At 41.0% G+C, this 22298-nt stretch overlaps 1 protein-coding gene across 1 annotated transcript in view; it reads right to left on the minus strand.

The window, feature by feature from the left end:
* Window positions 1–21771, minus strand: part of LOC143286669 (uncharacterized) — a 25781-nt gene extending 4010 nt beyond the window's left edge. The window contains exons 1-2 of the mRNA XM_076594305.1: window positions 21763–21771; window positions 20556–21429 (exon numbers count right to left, since the gene is read on the minus strand). Coding sequence (XP_076450420.1) covers window positions 20556–21429; window positions 21763–21771 — 883 coding nt within the window. The remainder of the gene's footprint in view (window positions 1–20555; window positions 21430–21762) is intronic.
* Window positions 21772–22298: the final 527 nt, after the last annotated feature.

Below are 22298 nucleotides of genomic sequence, written 5' to 3' on the forward strand. Positions count from 1 at the left end.
AGAAAGCACAAAGACTGGTTTGATGAAAACTGTGATGAAATCAAGCAGCTTCTGGATGAGAAACGCCGTCTGCATCAATCCTAACTGAGCAACCCAAAGTCCACTTCAAAAAAGGATGCGTACGATGCCATCCGCAGGACTGTTCAGCAAAAGTTACGCCAGATGCAGGATAAGTGGCTGAGTGACAAAGCTGATGAGATCTAGGGATATGCTGACAGGCACGATATGAAGAGGTTCTATGATGCCTTAAAAGAAGGCTACGGCCCCACATCCTCAGGATCATCCCCCCTCCTCAGTGCAGATGGGAATACCTTGATCACCAAGAAGGAGAAAATTCTCGAACGCTGGGCTGAGCACTTCAGCAGTGTCTTAAATCGCCTTTCCTCCATAAATGATGAAGCCATAGACCGTCTCCCACAAGTCCCCATCAACGAAGCACCAGACGATCCGCCAACACCTCTTGAGACCCAGAAAGCAATCCGTCTGCTATCCAGTGGCAAAGCACCTGGCTCAGACTCCATACCAGCAGAGGTCTACAAGGATGGAGGCACTGTGCTGACTGAGAAGCTCCATCAGCTGTACTCACTCATGTGGAAAGAAGAGACGATCCCCCAGGATTTCAAAGATGCATCTATCATTCACTTGTACAAGCGAAAGGGGAACCGGCAAGACTGTGATAACCATCGGGGCATTTCCTTGCTCTCCATCACAGGCAAGATACTTGCCAGGATCCTACTAAACCGCCTCACAGCACACCTTGACCAAGGTCATTTGCCTGAGAGCCAATGTGGATTCCGGAAAGAGCGCGGAACCACCGACATGGTGTTTGCTGCAAGGCAGCTGCAAGAGAAATGTCAGGAGCAAAATGCTGATCTGTTCTCCACCTATGTCGACCTCACTAAGGCCTTCGACACCGTGAGTAGAGAGGGACTGTGGAAGATCATGGCCAAGTACGGATGCCCTTGGAAATTTATTTCCTTGGTCAGCCAATTCCATGAAGGCATGCAGGCTCGAGTCCAGGACAATGGCGAAACATCTGCTCCTTTTGCTGTCACAAATGGTGTCAAGGAAGGCTGCGTCCTGGCTCCAACGCTGTTCAGCCTCATGTTCTCTGCAATGCTTACTGATGCCTTCAGAGATGGCAATGTTGGAATCGGCCTAAAGTACCGAACAGATGGCAAGATGTTTAACCTCAGAAGGCTTCAAGCAAAAACGAAGGTCATGACAGGCATCATCAGAGACTTTTTGTTTGCTGATGATAGTGCCCTCAACGCTGGATCTGAAGCTGACATACAACTCAGCATTGACAAGTTTGCCACTGCCAGCAGGAACTTCGGCCTTACCATCAGCATGAGGAAAACTGAAGTTCTCCATCAGCCAGCCCCAGGGAAACCCTACGTTGAGCCCAACATCACAGTCAACGGTCAGAGACTCAGTGCGGTGGAGCGGTTCACATACCTTAGCAGCACACTGTCACGAAATGCGACCATCGACGATGAAGTGAACGTCAGGATTGCAAGAGCAAGCGCAACTTTTGGTAGACTCAATGCAAATGTCTGGAACAGAAGAGGCATTAGTCTTGAGACCAAGCTAAAGGTCTACAGAGCAGTAGTTCTCCCCACACTACTGTACGCCTGTGAAACTTGGACAGTGTACCAATGACACGCCAAGAAGCTGAACCACTTCCACACAACATGCCTCAGGAAGCTACTGAACATCAAGTGGCAAGACAGGACCCCAGACACAGAGGTGCTCGCAAAAGCCACCCTTCCCAGCATCTTCACCATCCTGATGCAGTCCCAGCTTCGCTGGGCTGGACACGTGGCGCACATGCCAGACCATCGGCTGCCCAAAAGGCTCTTCTATGGCGAGCTGCAACAAGGGAAGAGATCACACGGAGGTCAGAAGAAGCGCTTCAGAGATACTCTGAAAGTCTCTCTGAAAGCGTTTGATATCAACCCTGACTCCTGGGAGGAATCTGCAGTGGACCGTGACAAATGGCGCGCTGCTGTGCACAAAGGCGCCAAGTTGTGCGAGGCCAACAGGACTGCTGCAGCTGTTCAGAAGAGGCAGGCCAGAAAGTCACAGGCAAACAAGCTCCCTGAGAATGATATGCCTGTCTTTGTCTGCCCCAACTGTCAGCGAACATTTCGTGCGCAGATTGGATTATTCAGCCATCTGCGCACTCACAGATAGATTCATGAGCATCCTCCCCCCCACCCCACCACCACCCTCCCCCCATCCCCCAGCTGGATGACAACGATGGTCATCATCGATCTCGATGGACACACCACCACATTATTATCGCATCGACCAATTGCGAAATATATTACTCTGTGGTCAAGGTCCAGCTCTGGGCCGAATGAGTTCATTGGCCAATCATCATTTATCATCAACAGTGAGTACACTTTCCAACCACTCTGTTTCAACCACCATATACGGTGTTGTGAACGCGTTCAGTGGCAAACGTGCGAACAGATAAGATAAAACGCAAAGCCATCATGGCTCACGAACGGTTTCTGCTTTCCAACAACAAAACTGAAAAAGTCGAAGGAGGAAGAGGTGGGTGGTTACCAGTCCATACATAACAAAGTAAAATTTTTGCTCACCATCAGAAACGAGTGTTTATGGAATCTTACCTGTGTTGGAAACGGAGCAATGCCATCTTACTCACTCGGGACGACAAGTTTTCTCCCTTGCTTTCCCCCACGGACGGCCCATTTCTAAGGGTTTGGAAAAAAATTACAAAAAATACAAAATACAGAGTAAGAAAATGAAACTTTCAGAACTGGTTTATTACGTGTTGAGCTATTACATATTAAAAAAAAAATCAAATTTCTCATCTTATTTTTACAGTTTTGCCGTATGTAGAAAATACTGCCAATTTTTCACCCCGAATCACCATACCCATGCTCGCTTTTTGCATTAAATTTGCTTTCTTCTTCGTCATCATCCACCTCTTCAATGTCCGACCCTTCAGTTTGTAGCATTTCAAATACTTCGGCAACCCTAAAACGTTGCTGTCACTGCCTTGTTCACTTCACAACATTTTGAGAAGAGCCCGCTTTGCTAACAGGCTGGCACGCGAGCAGATGACCGGTCAGTGACTTTGTCAGCGTGTGTGCGAGACGGGCCACACATGGCAGGCTGACCAATCATACCATTCGATTGTGGAGTGACCCAGTATAGCGCACTCTGCTTGGCTAATCACAAAATCACGTGTACAGTGCGTGATGGATTTTTATTTCTTGAAAATGCTATTCCATTCCGTCATCTGAAACCGAATACATTTTATGTAGGAATGCTCATGCATTCCTTCGTCCGGAGAGAGTTATTAAGAACGACACATCGAACGGGATTTTGTTGTTTTAAGATCGTAATAAAGATCTATCAAACTTTCAAACTTTCCCCGTCTTCATTACGACTTTTCGGCTTCAAATCAATCGTAACAAAATCGCATGACACGATAATCACTCCAGATAAGTCCAATTTTTCCTTTGATCGGCGGATTGTCCGTCGTCACTCTGTCATCACAGGCCTCTCCAGTCTTCTTCGTTTGTGGGCTGCAACTCCCACGTCCACTCGTTATGATGTACACGAGTGGGCTTTTACGTGTATGACCATTTTTGCCCCGCCATGTAGGCAGCCATACTCCGTTTTCGGGGGTATGCATGCTGGGTATGTTCTTGTTTCCATAACCGACCGAACGTATTTAATCTTCTGCTTGCGTATACACACGAATGGGGTTCAGACACTAGAAGCTCCGCACATAAAATTATAGAATTGAATAGAATAGAATATGTCTCTATTACCAAGTGTACCGGGGTCACAAGAAATATTGGGTTATGTTGACCTGGAAGATCGGCAAAATCTCCACCCTTTACCCACCAGGCGCCGTTACCGAACCCCGGACCCTCAGTCCAACGCTTTAACCACTTGGCTATTGCGCCCGTCCCCTCCGATCAAAGACGCCAACCCAAAACTCAAATACAAAAAGGCTACTCAAAATCGGAATCCGAAAATCTCCAAATCCAAAACTGTCCAAATAATAGCAGCAGAGAGGAAGTTGGCCTTTTTTTCTTTTCTTTTTTTTTTCTTTCTTTTTTTCAATAAACCGGATTCGTTCTTAAACGTGCATACGTAGTACAAGTTCTATTTACAAATTATGGACTGAACAGTCATCAGTTTGATAATTCGTGGACATTTTACAGTAAGTGATGAGGCCTTTGCAGAAGTCATTCTCTGATTAAAATTAAGCAGCTTCCTTCACAACAGTTGAATGACATGTATCGCAAACATTGATGTATGCACATGCTGATTTAAAAAAAAAAGATTTTTTTTTTTTATCAAAAAAGACATGCATCTATGACAAATGGTATGAACAAACAGAAACATGATTTGGTATTTTATGGGTACCTCTCAAGCGTTTATTAATCAGCAAACCGATCTATTGCATCAATCATCATGTTCATAATGATTCTAAAAATGTGTGTGTGTATGTGAAGATCTAATGCGTGCGTTACTATCTAATGACTTCGGCAGGTTGCCAGCGACTTGGTCCCAGCCGTTGACTGTCAACAAAACAAGGGAAAGTACCCATTTCCTTAATTACTAAGGAAAGTCACTATAATCAAAGATTGCACATCGCAATCGATGTCGTCAAATGTTATACCTCCCTTTCTTTTGAAATGAATTTTTTTTACGTGTCTGATTTGAGTTTTTTTTCACTGGTGGGCCACATCTTGTTTTGAAGGTCATCTGGCTCTGGATCTGGTTTATATGTAAGTAGTGGTTCACAAGTTGTATAACTCAAATGGTCGGGCTGGGTCACATTGATTGATGGAATCTGGTTCAGCCTCAGGAAACGTCGATTTCTTCTATAGGTCCGGCCGTCAGGTGTCCTGATGTTGGTGTTTTGTTTTGTTTGGTGACAAACGCTGGTTGCCATTTTTCACCTTTTGACAACTGAACAAAAACTTTGTCTTCAGATTTTAGTGCTGGTAATGGGCGTGTTGAGCGGTCATAATATTTCTCCCGTCTTTCCTGCATTTGTTGTTTCCGGCCAATCACTTTCTCAGGTTCGACCGTTGTTTGTTTCAGTTGGTGTTCTGTATTTGGGTAGAACAGAGCGTAGCTGGCAGCCCATTAGAAGTTTAGCAGGAGAAGCTAGATTGTGTTTGTTTTGTTTGTTTGTTTGTTTTGGTTTTTTGTTTGTTGTTGTTGTTCTTTTCCCTGGACTTTCTTGGGTCGACCACCGTTTTATTCTCCACACAAATTACACAACCAACTGAAAACTGTGGCAATAATCCAAACCAATACCCGGCATTCCATAAATAAGTCATAGTAATTCAATAGCATTTATGAAATAAATCACATACAACTTTTTCATTTTCTGATTTTGGGCATGTTAAAAAAAAGAAAAAAAGAAAAAAGGACAATAATATGGAAGGAAACCGTACAAATCATATAAAACTTAAAATCTTTTTTCCCCTTTTACTTTCCTTCCCAATCCCCCCAGTTTCTTCTTCTTCTTCTCTTCTTTCCTTTTTTACATCAATACTCATCCATTCACTCACATTTCTTTATCTGTTTGCTTCTCTATTAATGAACAGTATACGTGCATGCAAGATGCAAGAAGTTAGTGTTCATTTAATGTTTGCTTCTTTTTTTTTCTTTTTCTTCTAGTGTATTTTCTGTCGGGTTTGCCTGTCTCTTTCATTCGTCTCTCACACCATATTCGTCCATTACTATGTTGGTGACATACGCAGAGAAGGAAATAACATAACGTTTAATGTACAGACAGACAAGCATACTTTCGATGATTTATGTAAATGAATACATTTGCAATTGATAAACAAGAATACACCATACAAACAACGTTTGTGCATAGACATGGGAATAAGTGAATATATACGTATCAGATGTTCATTCTAGTCTTCTTTTTTTTCTCTTTTTTCTGTAATACGTCTTTCTTTTTATTGTACATATCCGAATTTGCTCTATGAACCAAATTGTTTTCTAATACTATATTCTCGCTCGAATATGGATTGCAGACTGAAAGCAGACTGTGGTGGGTTTTTTTTAAAACGCAGATGCACATTTTACAATCAGTAATATCTTGTTGATAGATATATGATGATCTTTCAGGTAGTTTGCACATTTTATGCCAGATAATACATCAGTTGATGAAAGTTTTATGTTAACATTAATGTCTGTTAGAATTTTTTGCTCTATGAAACCCCAGAACTTTCGAACCACTGGTCATGAAAAAAGTGTTCAATATAATCTATCGTATCTTTACAGGAACATTTGTTACTCTCTGATAATTTCATTTTATCAAGCAGTATATTCGTAGGGTAGATGTTATGTAGTATCTTCCAATGAAGAACCCTTAATCTAGTTACCTGTGTAATGTTCACGGCTCTGGCCCAGGCTGATTCATTAAGTTCAATACCGAACTTTCTCTGCCAAAAATTGCAGGCGATGGGTACAGTGTCCTCTGTCTTTGTACCCAGTACTTTCTTAATATTTTTGGGCTTTGTATTGAAATGTCTCGCTTCACATTGTAGATAGTCTGTTTCTTTTTCTCCACTCTGTATCCAACGTTTCCAGCTGGTCGGAATTGAGCTCAACAAAGCATTGTATTCAAAAATAGTATTAGCATTATTTCTACCAGTCAAGTTCTGTATTTCTTCTAATGATAAGAAACGTTTTTCATTTGATGAATTGTATCTTTCATTTGTTCAATTCCCTTGTCATGCCAGTTTTGAAAGAATAACACTCTGTTTTTATATCTTATTAGGGAGTTATTAAAGAGCAATTGTGAATGAAAATTTCTACAATTAACATCTCCATGTTCCCATTGGCATTTGTAGTCTAAGCATGTACTCAGTATATCTTGCCAAAATTCAATGTCTAAAGTACAGAACATTAAAGCTTTTGTTCTACAGTGGATGAAGAAAAATTTGTCATTTGTAGCAAGTTTATTCAAGTGCCATTTTGGTATTAAACACCAGTTTTCCTGTTTTCTGGCTTCCCTATCCACTGTAAATTAAGGTATTTTTGGAAATCAACAATGTTTACCATACTTAAGCCTCCTTTCCCATATTCGGCTTCCAGGGCCTTTCTTTTTACTTTTCAAATGCTTTTTTGTTGTTAAACTTGTTCTTCCATATAAATTTAAATAATATTGTATTTACTTTACATAGAACTGTGTGGGGAAGACCAATTGATTGCATTACATATATAAACTGTCTTAATAAGAATGATTTAACTACAACTATTTTACCGATGACACTTAAATCACGTTTACTCCAATCCCTTATTAGACTATTCAAACGGTTAATCCTGTGTATCGAGTTTTCCTCTATTTGTCTTGCCATTCTACGTGTTTGAAAATGTATTCCAAGTATTTTTATTTTGTTGACAGTTGTAAAGGGGAGACCATGTTCTTCTTTCTGGGTGCCCATCCTTAACCCCTTCGTCTTTTGTACGTTCATTTTTAAGCCTGAAAATGTCTGAAATGAAGTGAAGATATTTAATGATTTGTGTATGTCGTCTTTGTTTTTTGTTGTTGTTTTTTCAAAAATAGAGTTGTATCGTCTGCTAGTTGTTTCACTTTTATATGATGTGTTACGCCAGAATTACAAGTAGGAGATTCGATACCAATTATTGAGCTGTTTCTAATCTCTATAGCTAGCAACTCAACAGCTAAAACAAATGCTAATGGAGAGAAGGGGTAACCCTGCTATATCCCACATGTTACATTAAATGGTTCTCATGTCCATCTTACATGATTTACTTATGGTATCATTGGTTAGTACAGAGACCCACTTTTGAAAATTTGTTCCAAATACAAATACCTTGAATGCGTGTAACAAAAAATGTATTACATATAGAATCAAATGCTTTTGAAAAGTCGGCTGCCTGAAGGTAAGCAGTTGTGTTCGTTTTATTCATATAATTGATTACGTCATCTATTGATCTTATTATTGTTACGATATTTCTTCCTTTTATGTAACCTACTTGATCGTCATTAACACGTGTATCGCTTTACTGAGTCTCTCTGCTAATGCCTTAGCCAGTATTTTATAGTCTGAATTTGTCAGTGTAATAGATCTCCAATTATTTAATTTATCTGTCCAGTTCTTTCCCCTTATGTACTAATGTAATTATTCCCTGTTTCTGTGTATAAGATAAATATCCACTGTGAAAAGACCCCACAAAAGAATCTGTAACCATTTTGGCAATTTTCGTCCAAAACACTTTAAAGAATTCTATGGTTATGCCGTCACTGCCACGAGCTGAACCATTTCTCAGCTTTCTGAGAGCATCAGTGGTCTCCTCTACTGTCATAATGCCCTCACACAAAGCAGCCTCATTTTCGCGTAAGTGACGAAAATGTTCATGTTCAATAAATAAATTTGCTTCTTCTGTCACATTTTCTGCTTCTGTTTTCTGATCATACATTTCTCTGTAAAAGGACAGCTGTTCCTGCAGTATCTCATTTTGGTCTGTTATTATTTCTCCCGTGTTTTTGCATAATCTTATTATTATCCTTTTCTTTCCCCTGGTCTTTTCTAGATTACAAAAGTATTTGGTATTACGCTCCCCATCTTCAACCCACTTTGCTTTTGCTCTTACTTGTGCATCTTTTGCTCTATCTAGCTGAAATAATTCTAACTTCTGTTTTATTCGTAAAAACTCAGTTTGAGTAGTTTCATTTGCTGGGTCACACATTAATTGATTTTCTATTTCCTTTATTTGCATATGTAAATGATGTTCTTTCTTTCTTTCTTTTTTTAACAAGCTAATGCCTTTCCAAACTCTATCGAAAAAATTTCTTCTCTCAACTTTACACAGTTCCCATTTATCTAAATAATCTTTGTTTTTTGTTTTGTCTTCCACAAATCAGTCAAGCAAAGCATTCATTCCATTAACAAAATCATTTCTATGAAAACTATTATTGAATCTCCAATAGCCAGGTCCCCTTGAGAAATCAATCTGATTAAGTTCTACTACAACTGTTTTATTATCTGAATTCAATGCTGACATACTTTCACACGAAACACAATAACTCAGTAAACCATCTGGAACAAGACAATAGTCAAGTCTACAAGCTAAGAAGGGATTAGTTCTACACCACGTAAAATCTGTCTCATTTGGCATGGAAAACTCTCCATATATCAGTAAGTTGTAATGTATCTATTAGTGTGTTTAATTGTTTAACTTCAATGTTATTGTGTGGCAGTCCTGATATCATGTCTCTTTTATTACACATGACACAATTAAAATCTCCCATTACTATATATGACTGGTCATCAAATTCCTTACACACTTCAAGTCTAGTAAAGAAATACATTTTTTCTTGTTTGGGGCATATATGTTTATCAGTTTAAAACTATTTTTTTCGTGCATTACAGAAACTATTAACAGTCTTTCTTCTACTTGTTTCAGCGTTACATTAGCCTCAAAATGTTTGGATATCTGTATCACTTCCCATTTCTTTCTGTTAGTCCCTGCATTGTATAATAATGGTTCCACATTGAAGCGAGAATCAATACAAAGTTGCGTGTCTCTGCATTCTGCTTTTCACTCCAAAGGACCTACATACCTTTCTGACCTTATCAGTGTTTACACTCCCTCAAGAAATCTCCGCTGTTCCTCCGACTGTTACCTTTTGAAACTTCGTGCCAATACAAGAGGCTTTGGTGACCGTTCTTTCTTCTTTGCTGCTCCTCACATCTGGAACAACCTTCCACATATATCCGTGCATCTGATTCTATCTTTGCTTTTCGTTCATCACTAAAAACTTATCTTTTTAAAACCTATCAGCACTCTCGGCTTCCTTGTTCTCCAACACCACCCATGTCAGCTCACTTTGGATGCATGAAGAGTGGGAAAGGGAGGAGGGGGAGGGGGTGAGAAAGAGTGGTTATGAATGATATGTGTAATTTGTAATATTTTCCATCATGTAAAGCACCCCGACTTCTTAAAGAGAAAGGGCGCTATATAAATGTACATTATTATTATTATCATTATTATTATTATCATCATATCATTATGTTGTGTGAAACAAACATATGAGCCAGCAAGTGGTCACCACGGATTTTAGGACACGGTACGTGAATTGACGAACTCTCTCTCTCTCTCTTGTTTTCGTTTTGAGGCAGTATGAATAAGACCAATATTGTATTTAGCATGGGAGAAGAGAGAAGGAGAGAAGAGAGAACGAAGACTGACAGAGATACAGAAGGGGGTGAGAAGGGTTACTTAGAGTCAATAAGGCCGACTCTTCCTGTGCGTCGCAAGTTGTCATTTTGGGTAACGTGTCGATTGCACAACTGTTTTCAGTTTTATTGTCCCAAAAGCGCACGTGTCAATAGCGTTACGTGTCGATGACACTATTTTTGTCAGTCCAATGTTCTTTATCGCTACGTTTCAAGTCAAAAGCACTACGTGTCAGCATCGCTACGTGTCGATAGCACTATTTTTCGCCAACTTCCAGACACTTCGTTTCACTGGCGCCGTAACACGGATGTAGCCTTAGGCTATCGAACAGCCGTGTACTCCATGTAGAGCAGTTAGCGCCCGCTGTTTCTCTTTACTTGTACTCTCTCAGAAGGAGGGAGGGATGGGGGAGGGGTACTAGAGTCCTAGGGTGGGAAATTCCCAAAGATTTTGTTAATCTTTTACGAAAGTCAAATTCAGTTGAATGAGATGGGGGCATTATTACCAAGAGAACCTCTTTGAAATATATTTTTTTAAGATTCCCAGATGTGATTACACAGACATTTTGCAAGGAATCTTGTTTGCCAATCCTATCAGGCATGTACATTGTCCTGGCATGATTTGATCCAAACAAAACCAAAACCATTGGTTTCCATACTTCATGACACGTCCGTTCAGGGATCGCAGTATCAGAATTAGTTGTTGTATGTTGTGTACATTTGATTTTCCTTTCAGCTCCGTCAGGTCTAAAATCACGAAACCGATCATACTTTATTAACCAAACAGTACGCACAGCACTGTCTCTGCTTCACAATTTCAAATGTACGAGCACTTACCACCGACTGTCATACATATTTCTTCTCTGTAATGAAGTGTTGTTTGGTTTCTTTTTTTCATACGATTCAGTTCCACGAAAGAGCCCTGTTCACTGGCTACCTCATTGGGGTGATAAAAAAGGGCGTAGATTTTTTTCTGTTTTAGTCGGGGTGTTGTTGTTTTTTTCTTTGTTTTTTCTAACAGCCAATTCAGGAAAGCGGTTATTTCCGAAAATGACACAAACGTTCAGACATTTTCGGTACTCATTTCTAGGCAACAACTATTAATCGGTAATCTTTACTTCCGAGCCTGTCTGATTTTCAGGAAAAAGATTTAAATGGCGAAGGGCGATATACGTAAAAACAAAACAAAACAAAATAACAAACAAAAAACCCACCAACAACAAAAAAAACAGGACTTGGTGAAGACTTATGCTGACCCGCTGGACAAAAGTTGTGCACGAGAAACGAACATAGATTTATCACTCATACTACTTTTTGTAATGCCCATGAAGTAAAATGTTAACCTTTGTCTTCCATAGACAAACGCTTGAAATACGTAACGACTAGATTCCGATTTGGTATATCTGATCTGAATGAACATTAGTATAGATAGCCTATAGTAAATTTGATGAATCCAAGGAAGATGAGTTACTTCTTGTTTTGTATTGTCCAGCTTTTCGTGATATCAGACAAAAGTTCAATCCTTCAGAATATTACCCATAGCCACGAGCCTTTAAATCAAGTTTGTTGCAATCGTCCATTATAGATAGTGATTTTGGAATTAGTCCATTTTCTTGTATGTGATTAAATTTGGAGATAATGCATCGTCTTGATAATGTTATTTAAACATCAGTTTCGTTGGACGTGACCGTTGATACACATGTATAACATTTTGCTGTGGCTGTGATGTGCTTATATGTCCATGTAAACCCCTTCATGAGGGGTTTTGGCTTAATAATGAATAAGAGGAGCGATGGCCTAGAGGTAACGCGTCCGCCAGGGAAGCGAGAGAATCTGAGCGCCCTGGTTCGCCAATATTTTCTCCCCCTCCACCAGACCTTGAGTGGTCGTCTGGACGCTAGTCACTCGGATGAGACGATAAAACGGGGTCCCGTGTGCAGCATGCACTTAGCGCACGTAAAAGAACCCACGGCAACAAAAGGGTTGTCCCTGGCAAAAATCAGTAGAAAAATCTACTTCGGTAGGAAAAACAAAACAAAACCAAAAAAAACAACAAAAAAACTGCAAGTAGGAAAAAAATACCGAAAAAAAGGTGTGGCGCTGTCAGTGTATCGACGCGTTCTCACTGGGGAGAGCAGACCGAATTTCACAAAGAAAAATCTTTTGCGACAAAAAAGAGTAATAGAATAATACAAATTATTGGCATTCGCATTATTATAGTCTTTCTGTCGCTCTCATCTTCCCTCACCAAGTTACGGTTTTTGTTTCAAGCGGAGTACAAAGTGCCTTGCCAACTCTGTTGCAGTGCCTCTTCCTGTACCGGCAGCAGCGCTGGGTCAGATGTGGGAGACGGAGATAGAATGGAAGGATGACATCAAGGACATGACTTATGTCGTCAGGGATTATGCCGACATGCCAAGCAAGAAAGAAAAACTCGTCATTTCCCTCCCACTTCGTGATGACGTCACTGTCCTCTATGACTGGAGTACACAAGACGTGATTGTGGAAGAAACGTGTAAGAAAATCACCACTCCACGCTCCAACTGCTTTGTGATGTGTGTGTGTGTGTGTGTGTGTGTCTGTGCGCGCGCACGCGTGTGTGTGTTAATGCATCAATTGTGAATGCTAGTTATGATTTACTTATAGAATGGTGGAAGAAAGAAATGTTCCACTCAACGAAGCCTTGGATAATAGTTGAAGGCAGATGAAAAATATTCAGGGAAATAAATTCATAGACAACAAACCCGTAAATACCTATACTATCAGTATTTTCGACAATGACAGGAAAAAAAGGAACACACAAGTAATGCAATAATATGAGTGTTCGTTCTTTTATCTAGTATCTAGTGTGAGTGGAAGTAGACGCGCGCGCGCGCGCGCGCGTGTGTGTGCGTGTGTGTGTGTGTGTGTGTGTGAAGTCAAGTGTATGTATGAGAACATTTGATATTAACTCCTGAGACACATGAACCTGTTGAAATATTTAAACAGCTCACCTAAAGTTACATTGGCCCCACCCAAGAATCAGAAAAAGAGTAACCTTATAATCTCAGCAAGAGAAATTCATTTTTGTTATTACTGCTCTCTTCGCTTTTTTTTGGTTTGTTTTTGACTCAGTCTATGTTATAACGCGGTGTAGGTTGTGTGTGTGTGTGTGTGTGTGTGTGTGTGTGTGTGTGTCTGGCTGTATGTATGTATGTCTGAGTGTCCGTGGTAAACTTTAGATTACCATTTTCTCTGGAAATACTTTGTCTGCCAATATCAAATTTGGCATAAATATAGTAGGGGAACAAAAACTTCAGTCATACCAAGAACAGGTTGTAAGTCTCCCGAATTAAACCGTATTTCTGATTCATTAACGGTTTATTTTGTTGTGGCTACTTCCGGAGTCCGAAAATGCCATTTACCGCTTCCCAGTTGCCGGAACGTTGGCTATGTTTGGTAAGAAGACGGCATGACATCGTTTGACTTGTATTTCGCAATAACAAGAAAAGAAATACAAATTCTAGACAGAACACATACAGTGACACTAACTACACCATCGACGTATTTACTGCATATGAATATTCTAAAGTGGAAACTGAATTAACTGGAACGAACAAAAAAGAAAAAAAATTAATGGAAAATTTCTTTCAGTGTGGGATTAGTTTCTGCAGATCCATATATGCTGCGGTGCGCCTGAGGCGATGTCAACGTCTCTTTTACGGCCAAATTAAAAGAATTTCTTAACAAACGAGATATGTCAAAAAAACAAAACAAACAAAAACAACAAGACTTAAATGGTGTTATTACTTCAAACACAATAATACTTTTATCGCGTTAAAAGGACCCATCGGTGTAACTGAGTGACGTCAGATGCAGCGTAGCGTTGAGGATTAGACGACTTGTTTCTGAACAGAACATAAGTGTTCCACCAGTAGGCCTTCTGTTTTTTTGTTTTGTTTTTTCAAATCTTTTTTCATATCTAATACATGACCCATTTTAACGATTTTCTGAATGTCTTTTTTCTCTCATGATTCCTTTACTGGATACAGCGCATGTCACAAGTGAGTCTTGAAGCCCTCGCTTTTGTTTCTCTCTTTTTTTTCTTTTTTTTTTAATTCTCGGGGCACAATAAGATGTAAAGAGTATTATCTTTAGCAAGAATTACCAGTTATTTAGCTGTTTATGCTGTTTGCTAATCAGTAACGAGAAGTTGGATCTGTTATAGCCTTTTTGTATTGCCTTGTAATTGTAATCAGTTGCGTATTTGGTAAATGCGAGCGTTCATGTGTGTGGAGAAATTATGACACAACTATTTCATCAGAAGGCCGAATGAAGAGAAAGACATCCAGCTCGATCTCGTAGCCTGTATTTTTCAGTCACATTAATTAGAATCCTAGTGAAATGCCGGGCGGGGGCGGAGGGGAGTGGGGGTGGGGGGGGGGGTAGCAGATATGATGAAATGAACTTGATTTATGTTGGCGGGTAAAAACGCCACGGACCATTGGCTGTGTGTTTACAGCGCCACACACCCGCAGAAACACACGGATAGAAACAAATGGCTGAACGCGGACAACACAAACGCACAGTTTCAGTTTATCCAGTAGGCGTCGCACTTGAGACACTTTGTATCGGTGTGCGCGGTACAAAATGTCACAGATTTACAATTTGTCACATTTGTAAGTTTTTGTTCCACATTGTCGTATATTCATGTCGACTGCGGTACAATTTGTCACCCATTAATAGACCGTTTTCTGTCGGCTCTGACAAGTCAGTTACGTATCCTGAGTACTTCTGTACTTTGTACAATGGATATGACTGCTAGTCAGAGGTCATCTGCATTTAATAGGGTTTGTTTGCATGTTGATTGGGGTTAAACGTGCCTTTTCTGCAACTAGGCAATCTCATCACGGGTATGCTTAGACGGAGAGAGCCCCCACTTAAGGATGGTGGAGCAGATCCAGCCAACTCATCCCACCCAGTCACATATACTGACACCAGGCTGACCAGTCCCAACACTGTTTCCTTCAGTGCTATATTTTTTTTTCTATGAACCAAATTTGATTTCCTTTGTTTTCTTCTTTTTGTTGTTGTTGTTGTTAATTTTGTATCTAACCTGGCTCCGAAAAATGGGAGGTTATTACCAACAAGTTGTCAGTGCCTCGCAATTATATGTTCCTGTAAACATGGTTCATCTGTGGAACAGCCGACACACATTCAGTGTGTGTTTTTTATTCGACAGTGTGGGTCGTTATAACATGGCTCTATGTAGGCGGCTGGACGTTAAGCAACCATTCATAGATAAATAAAGTAGGCTACAAAGACAAACTGCAAAGGAACATACACACACACACTCTCTCTCTCTCTCTCTCACACACACATCACACACACACACACACACACACACACACACACACACACACACACACACCTGTACACACAAAGGTGAGAAAAAAAAGATATACAGAACATGAGATAGAACGAACGAGGCTGAAAAAAAATCAAATCAAACGGTTTAGTGATCTTTACGTTATGAAACTGACATAATTGTAACCTGATCTTATTAAAATCATGAAACAAAAATAAAATAAATAGTAATGAAAATAATGAACAAGCACCTGACATCTGCAGATAAGGGTCATAGTAACATAACACACACACACACACATATATATATATATATATATATATATATATATATATATATATCTGGAAATGCAAACTTAATATATTTCCAACACTTACCCATAGAGGAAAGAATCAAATACAAAGCCGCCTGTCTCTGCTACCATGTACTATCTGGAGCTGCACCCCGATACTTCTCTGACGTCTTTCAAATATATGTACCCTCCCGTTCTCTTTGCTTTACTGCCGATGATAGAACCTCCCACGGCCCAAAATACAAAATAGAACAGCACGGTGGTCGAGCCTTTTCATCATCTACTGTTCAAATATGGAACTCTTTGCCTCACCACGTCCGTCACAGTCCTTCACTGCCTTCCTTTAAATCTAACCTCAAGACTTTCCTCTTCCAGCAGCGTTTCCTCTAGACCCTCTCTCATAAATGAAAGTAGTTAGTTGATTGTGTTGGTATATTTGTAATGCTGTATTGTGTGTACGTCGAATGTATGTATGTATGGATGCATGTATGCATGCATGCATGTATGTATGTATGTATGTTTGTGTTGTACGTACGAATTTGAATCCGCATATATATGTTTATTGTGCATGGTTGTGAGTTGAGGACTGAGTGTGTTTCATATGCGTGTCTATGTAGATTGTACGGCGCTCTGTACAATGAGGGAAGCGCTGATAAATGTCCAGTTATTATCATTATTATTATTATCATCACTGATACAGAAAATGGGCAGAACAGCACTGTCCAAAAGTGAAAGGAGTTTATCCTTTTGATTGCCGACGCCAGAAAACATCGACCACTTGAAAATGACGGTGGTCAAGCTCCCTAATGCACAATAAAGCATTTACCCACCTTCGTACATTAAAAAAAAAATCGTCTGATTACAAGAACCAACCCGTCCCCCCTGCCAGCAGCCCCGATGAGGCGTCTGACACTCACTGTTTCTGGTACGTTGTTCAACACGTATTGACCGATGTGCAAAACAGGGCAGGGAATATACATTCTAATCACTCCTGTCAGAAAGAATCTACTGACGTTACACAGGGCAAATTTTGAAATGGGAGACAACTGGAACGCTTCCTCGTCTGCAAGCCCTTGACCCAGTTGCAGGAAACCGCACAAGGACTTTTTCATCCTGGCTGTACACAGAATTCTTGGCATGTTGTTTGAAGGCTGACTCACACGCTTTGTGCGCTCTTCAGTGGCTTGTTTTGCAGCTGTCTGTACATCTATGTTGGTTCTGTTCAGGTAAACTGTTGACGGTTTCTGGAAGTCAAGGACTTCTTTAGGTGTGTCATTCAATGCGTTTTGAACTTTATGCAACGATTTTGCCCAGACGAACCCTTTTTTCTGTAGATTTATGTACTGCACCTTCTTCCAGACATCTCGGTGCTATCTTTCACATTTTCCTTGACTTTGTGGATGATAGGCACTGCTTTGGATGATTTTTATCCCTTTATAAATCAGGAGCTTCTTTCTCTACATCACCTCGAAATTCACTGCCTCTGTCGCATTGAAAGTATTTGGGGCAACCGTGTTCTGCAAATATCCTGGACAATTTCTTTGCCACTTCTGAGCTGCTTTTTATCTGCAGAGGTCGTAGAAGGTTAAATCTTGAGAAGGTATCTACAGCTGACTGGTTGTATGCATAATTATGTCTTACTACCTGAATGAATTTTCTTCGTGGACATCAAGTCTACCTGCCACCGTTCTTTGACACTTCCAGAAGTACATGCAGTGGTCCTGCTTGGTTTTTAAATTGAGTAAAGTTCTCCTGGCACGCCTTTGATGGACCCAATACTTCTTTAACCACTTTGAGTTGAGCAAAGTTCTCCTGGTACGCTTTTGATGGACCCAATACTTCTTTAACCACTTTGAGTTGAGCAAAGTTCTTCTGGTACGCTTTTGATGGACCCAATACTTCTTTAACCACTTTGAGTGGAATACCTGCATGTTTTTCTTTCAGTGTATGAAATGTAGCTTTGGCGCCACATCCCAGTTTTTCGTGGAATGTGGAGCAGACAAGTTTACTTCAATTGGATCGTTCAGGACGACCCTTTTGTTGTTGTACAATTTCCTGAAATCACTTGGAACTTGTCCTTATTTCTGTAAAATTGTCTTAATGCATTCTTTATATTCTTGTGCGATATCTAACGGCTGTTTTAAATGTACCCTCAACAAACTGCAGAATTGTATCATATTTTGAGATACAGGCTGCAAGTAGCTTTTACGCGTACGCTTAGCCATACTCTACTTGCAAAATCAAACGCCAATGCAGACTGGAGAGTGAAAACTGTCTCCACTATCACCCCCACAAATCGAACTTGAAAAAAATTGCGGCATTTCTCTGCTAAAGAAATGGGCCCCTTCGCATATGTACAAGATCCACGTAAAAAATGTAGTTCCCCAAAATCTGTTATGTTGATGAAGTAAGAATGACAATATTATTGAAGAATAAAATTAACAGTTTGGACAGTAGTAACATAATGTATTGCACATGCACAAGTTCCAGTTTTTAAAATAAGACTTCAATATATTTTCATTAAAAAAAATAAATAAAGAGCAGTCTAAAATGATCTTCTTACGTGAGGACCAATACCCTTGTCCGTGAACAACAAGACGAGAATGACTGTCACAAAGATCAAAGACTTGCGGGGTATAAAGCCAGCATCAAAAATGCCACCATACGTTCATTCAGCTACCAGCTGTCAAGTTGTCAGAAGACAAAGCTTGCGGGGTTGCAAGGAAACAGGTTAAAACATTATGATAACAATGGGAAACTCTTGTCAAAAGGAATATACATGAGAAATTGCAGAGCCCTCTTACTTATGGTTGTGAAATTATGGCCAAGGGTAAAATGTTTGCTTGTTGTTTTGTTGTTGTTTGAAAGTGCAGATTTCAAGATCAAGGTCACAAGAGCCTCTTATAGTTGTGAAGTTATGTTATGACCTTTTTTTTAAGTTGATAAAACTCAAAATCAAGGTCACATGGTCAAAAGTCAATGTATCAGTAGAAAGATCTTGTCATGTCACTATGACGTAAATTGCAGATTTTGACTATTTAACCTGTCTCGAGAGGATTTCTGTACCTTGTATAATGTAGGGCACTGACCACCGGTCATCTGCATTATACAAGGTACAGGAAATCTCTGGAGACAGTAATAAGCTGTTACAATCAATATCTGACATCTTAGATCAAAGTGACTACTGATAATCTGCATTGTGCAAGCTATTGAATAGTCACAATCTGCAAATTACGTCAAAGTGACCACCAGTCACCAGCACTGTGCAATGATCAGAAATACTCTCTCACTCACTCATTCCCTTGACCGCTGGGGTCGTTGGGGGGACATGAGGAAGATGTCATAGCTCGCCACGCCGTTCTGTTGGCAGCTGTCGTGAGGAGATCTGGCATCGTCATTTTGGTCCATTCCTTGACGTTGTCAGACCAGCTTTTTTTCTGCCGCCCCCGTCTGCGCCCTCCCTCTACAGTCCCTTGCAGGATGGTTTTGGAGAGGGTGTTATGTCGTATGACGTGACCAAACCATGCCATCTTCCGTCGTTTGACAGTCGCCAGCAGTGGTTCTTGGGGCCCAACAAGGTTACTGACCAGGTTCCGCACATAGTCATTGGTCTTGTGCTCCTTGTAGGAGATGTGTAGTAGTCTCCTCAAGCACTTGGTTTCGAATGCTTGGATTCTTCTTTCTGTTTCTGCCATCAGTGTCCATGTCTCACATCCATATAAGAGGATGGAGACCACCAGTGACTTGTAGAGCAGGAATTTTGTGTGGAATCTGATGTTACTCTTCCATACCCTGTTCAGTCTGGCCATCGCTGCCGTTGCAGAATTAATCCTATTTCGGATTTCTGCTGTGCAGGTGCCGTCTTTGGACAGGGTTGCTCCCAGGTACTTGAAGCTGGTCACTTCTTCTAAGGGCTCACCATTCATGGTTATGTTGGCACTGATGTTAGTTGTGCTGTTGACCATGACCTTTGACTTCTCTGTGCTGACCTCCATGCCGTAAGCATTTGCTCTTGTAGTGAGTCTGTTTGTTAGATCCTGGAGCTCGGTGTTAGTGCCCCCCATGAGGTCGATGTCGTCTGCGAATCGCAGATTGCAGACTGGCCTACCGCCAATGGTGATGGAGGTGTGGTGGTCTTCAAGGGCCTCCTGCATAATTCTCTCCAGAAAGATGTTGAAAAGTATTGGGGATAATAGGCATCCTTGCCTGACTCCGACTGTGGTCCGAAAGAACTGTCCTTGTTAATTGTTGAGGAGCACTGCGCTGCTGGAATGTTCGTAGAGGGCCTGGATGACTTGAATGAGCCCTTCATCAATGTTGAAGCCTCTCAGTACTTGCCAGAGGCCGCTGTGCCACACCCGATCGAATGCCTTCTTGAAGTCGATGAAGTTGTGAAAGATGTCCTTTTGGTGTTGTAGATGTTTTCCAATGAGGACTCGACAGTTGAATATTTGTTCGACAGTGCTCCTCCCTTTTCTAAAGCCTGCTTGTTCTTCTGATAGCAGCTCCTCAGCCTTGGATTTCAATCGGTTGAGGATGATGCGGAGCATGACTTTGCTTGGGTGGCTAATTAGACTTATAGTCCTGTAATTTTGACACTGCTTGAGGTTGCCCTTCTTGGGTAGAGGAATCACCAGCGATTGGGTCCATTCTGTTGGCCACTTCTTTTCTGTCCAGATCTTCTGACATAGCATTGTTAGTGCTTCTGTGGTCTCCTTTCCTCTGTACTTCAAAAGCTCAGATGGGACGTTGTCCACTCCTGGGGATTTCTCTGGCTTCAGACTCTGTATTGCAGCCTCAACCTCCTCTTTCAATACTTGGAGATTTTCCTCACAGTCTGTGGATCGTGGGTTGTCCTGCAATATAGATGAGTCTGGATTGAGCTGGTAGTTGTAGAGGCCGTCACAGTATTCTGTCCACCTCTTCAGGACTTCTTCGCTATCTGTCAGTAGCTTGCCATCCTTATCTTCGATGACAGCTGCTCTTGGCTGGCTAGTCTTGGTGAGGGTCTTGAGGGTGCTATAGGCCCTTTTGCTGTTCCCTGCTTCCATGCCTTTCTCAGCTTCTTCGCACTGCTCCTCTATCCAGTTTTCTTTGGCTGCCTTCATCTTCGTCCTGACTTCTCTGTTCACCTGTTGGTGCTTCGTCCTGGCTTCATTACTAGAGTGTTTCTTTTTCCTCAGTTCTCGCCGCTTGTCGCACAGATCTAGGACCTCATTTGTCACCCATGGTTGGATCCTTTTTCGCTTTTTTCCCACAACTTGTTCAGCTGTTGTAGTTAGCACCTCTTTGATGTTGTTAGCAAGGGTGTCTACGTCGATGTCCATTAAGTTGAGGGCTGCGAACTTCCCGCCTACTTGAGCCTGGAACACATCCGCGATTTCGGGGTCCTTCAGCTTTTCTAGGTCAAAGCGGATACGCGGATTCCTTGGACAACGCTTGCACTTCAGCTTGAGCTTGAAGGTTGCCAAGACAAGATCATGATCGCTGCCGATATCAGCTCCTGGGAACGTCCTTGTGTTGGCTTTGTTGATACTAGACTTGCTGTCAAATTGTAAAATCTGCAAATTTACAACAAAGTAGTCACTGGCCTGTGCCAGAATGCCAATTTTAAATTCTTTCTTTGTTTTTTTCTCAGCCGGGGATTAAACTCAGGAGCTTCCACTCCCCTGGCGGACATCATAACCACTTGGCTATGTTTGTCTGTGTGGTCGTGGTCATTGTTTATTCACCTTCTCAACTGTTTATTTACACAACTGACAAGTCAGAGCCGACAGAAAACGATCTATCAATGGTTGACAAATTGTACCGCAGTCAACATAGATATACGACAATATGGAACAAAATGTCATTAATGCGACAAATTCTAATGTTGTGACATTTTGTATCGCAACAGGCGTCATTGTGTCCTGCGAAATCCATGAAGGCTACATCACATTTCCTGGGAAGATGCCGGACAACAGCATAACCCAACGTGCTAGTCAGGCTTGAGTGCATGCTTATATATCTGTGTACCTTTCCGTTTGGATTTCTAATACAGGATTTGCCAGAGGACAACAATTTTGTTGTCATGGTTTTTATCAATCTATTTATTTATTTGTTTCTTTGTTTAGTGCGCAAAGTGCGAGCTGCATACGGGACCTCGCTTTATCGTCTCATCTGAACTTTCGTCGGGGACTCTTTGTCGCTTACGGCTGAGCGAGAAGTGGGTCATATGACGTCATATACAGCCTATACAGCCTACTACCGTAACTCGCTTTTCTGGGTTTGCACTTTCTTTGGACAACTTTTCGGCAGAGTTTGGTGACATCATTTTTTTTTCCACAGACTGAACCGAACAACAAAACAACAAAAAGTCTTTAGAGCTCAAGACATCTGCAGCATTTTAAGAGAAAGCAACACGGTAAGTTTGTAACAAAAAAGATAAAAT

This window comes from Babylonia areolata, chromosome 10, assembly GCF_041734735.1.
Source record: "Babylonia areolata isolate BAREFJ2019XMU chromosome 10, ASM4173473v1, whole genome shotgun sequence".
Taxonomy (NCBI): Eukaryota; Metazoa; Mollusca; class Gastropoda; order Neogastropoda; family Buccinidae; genus Babylonia; species Babylonia areolata.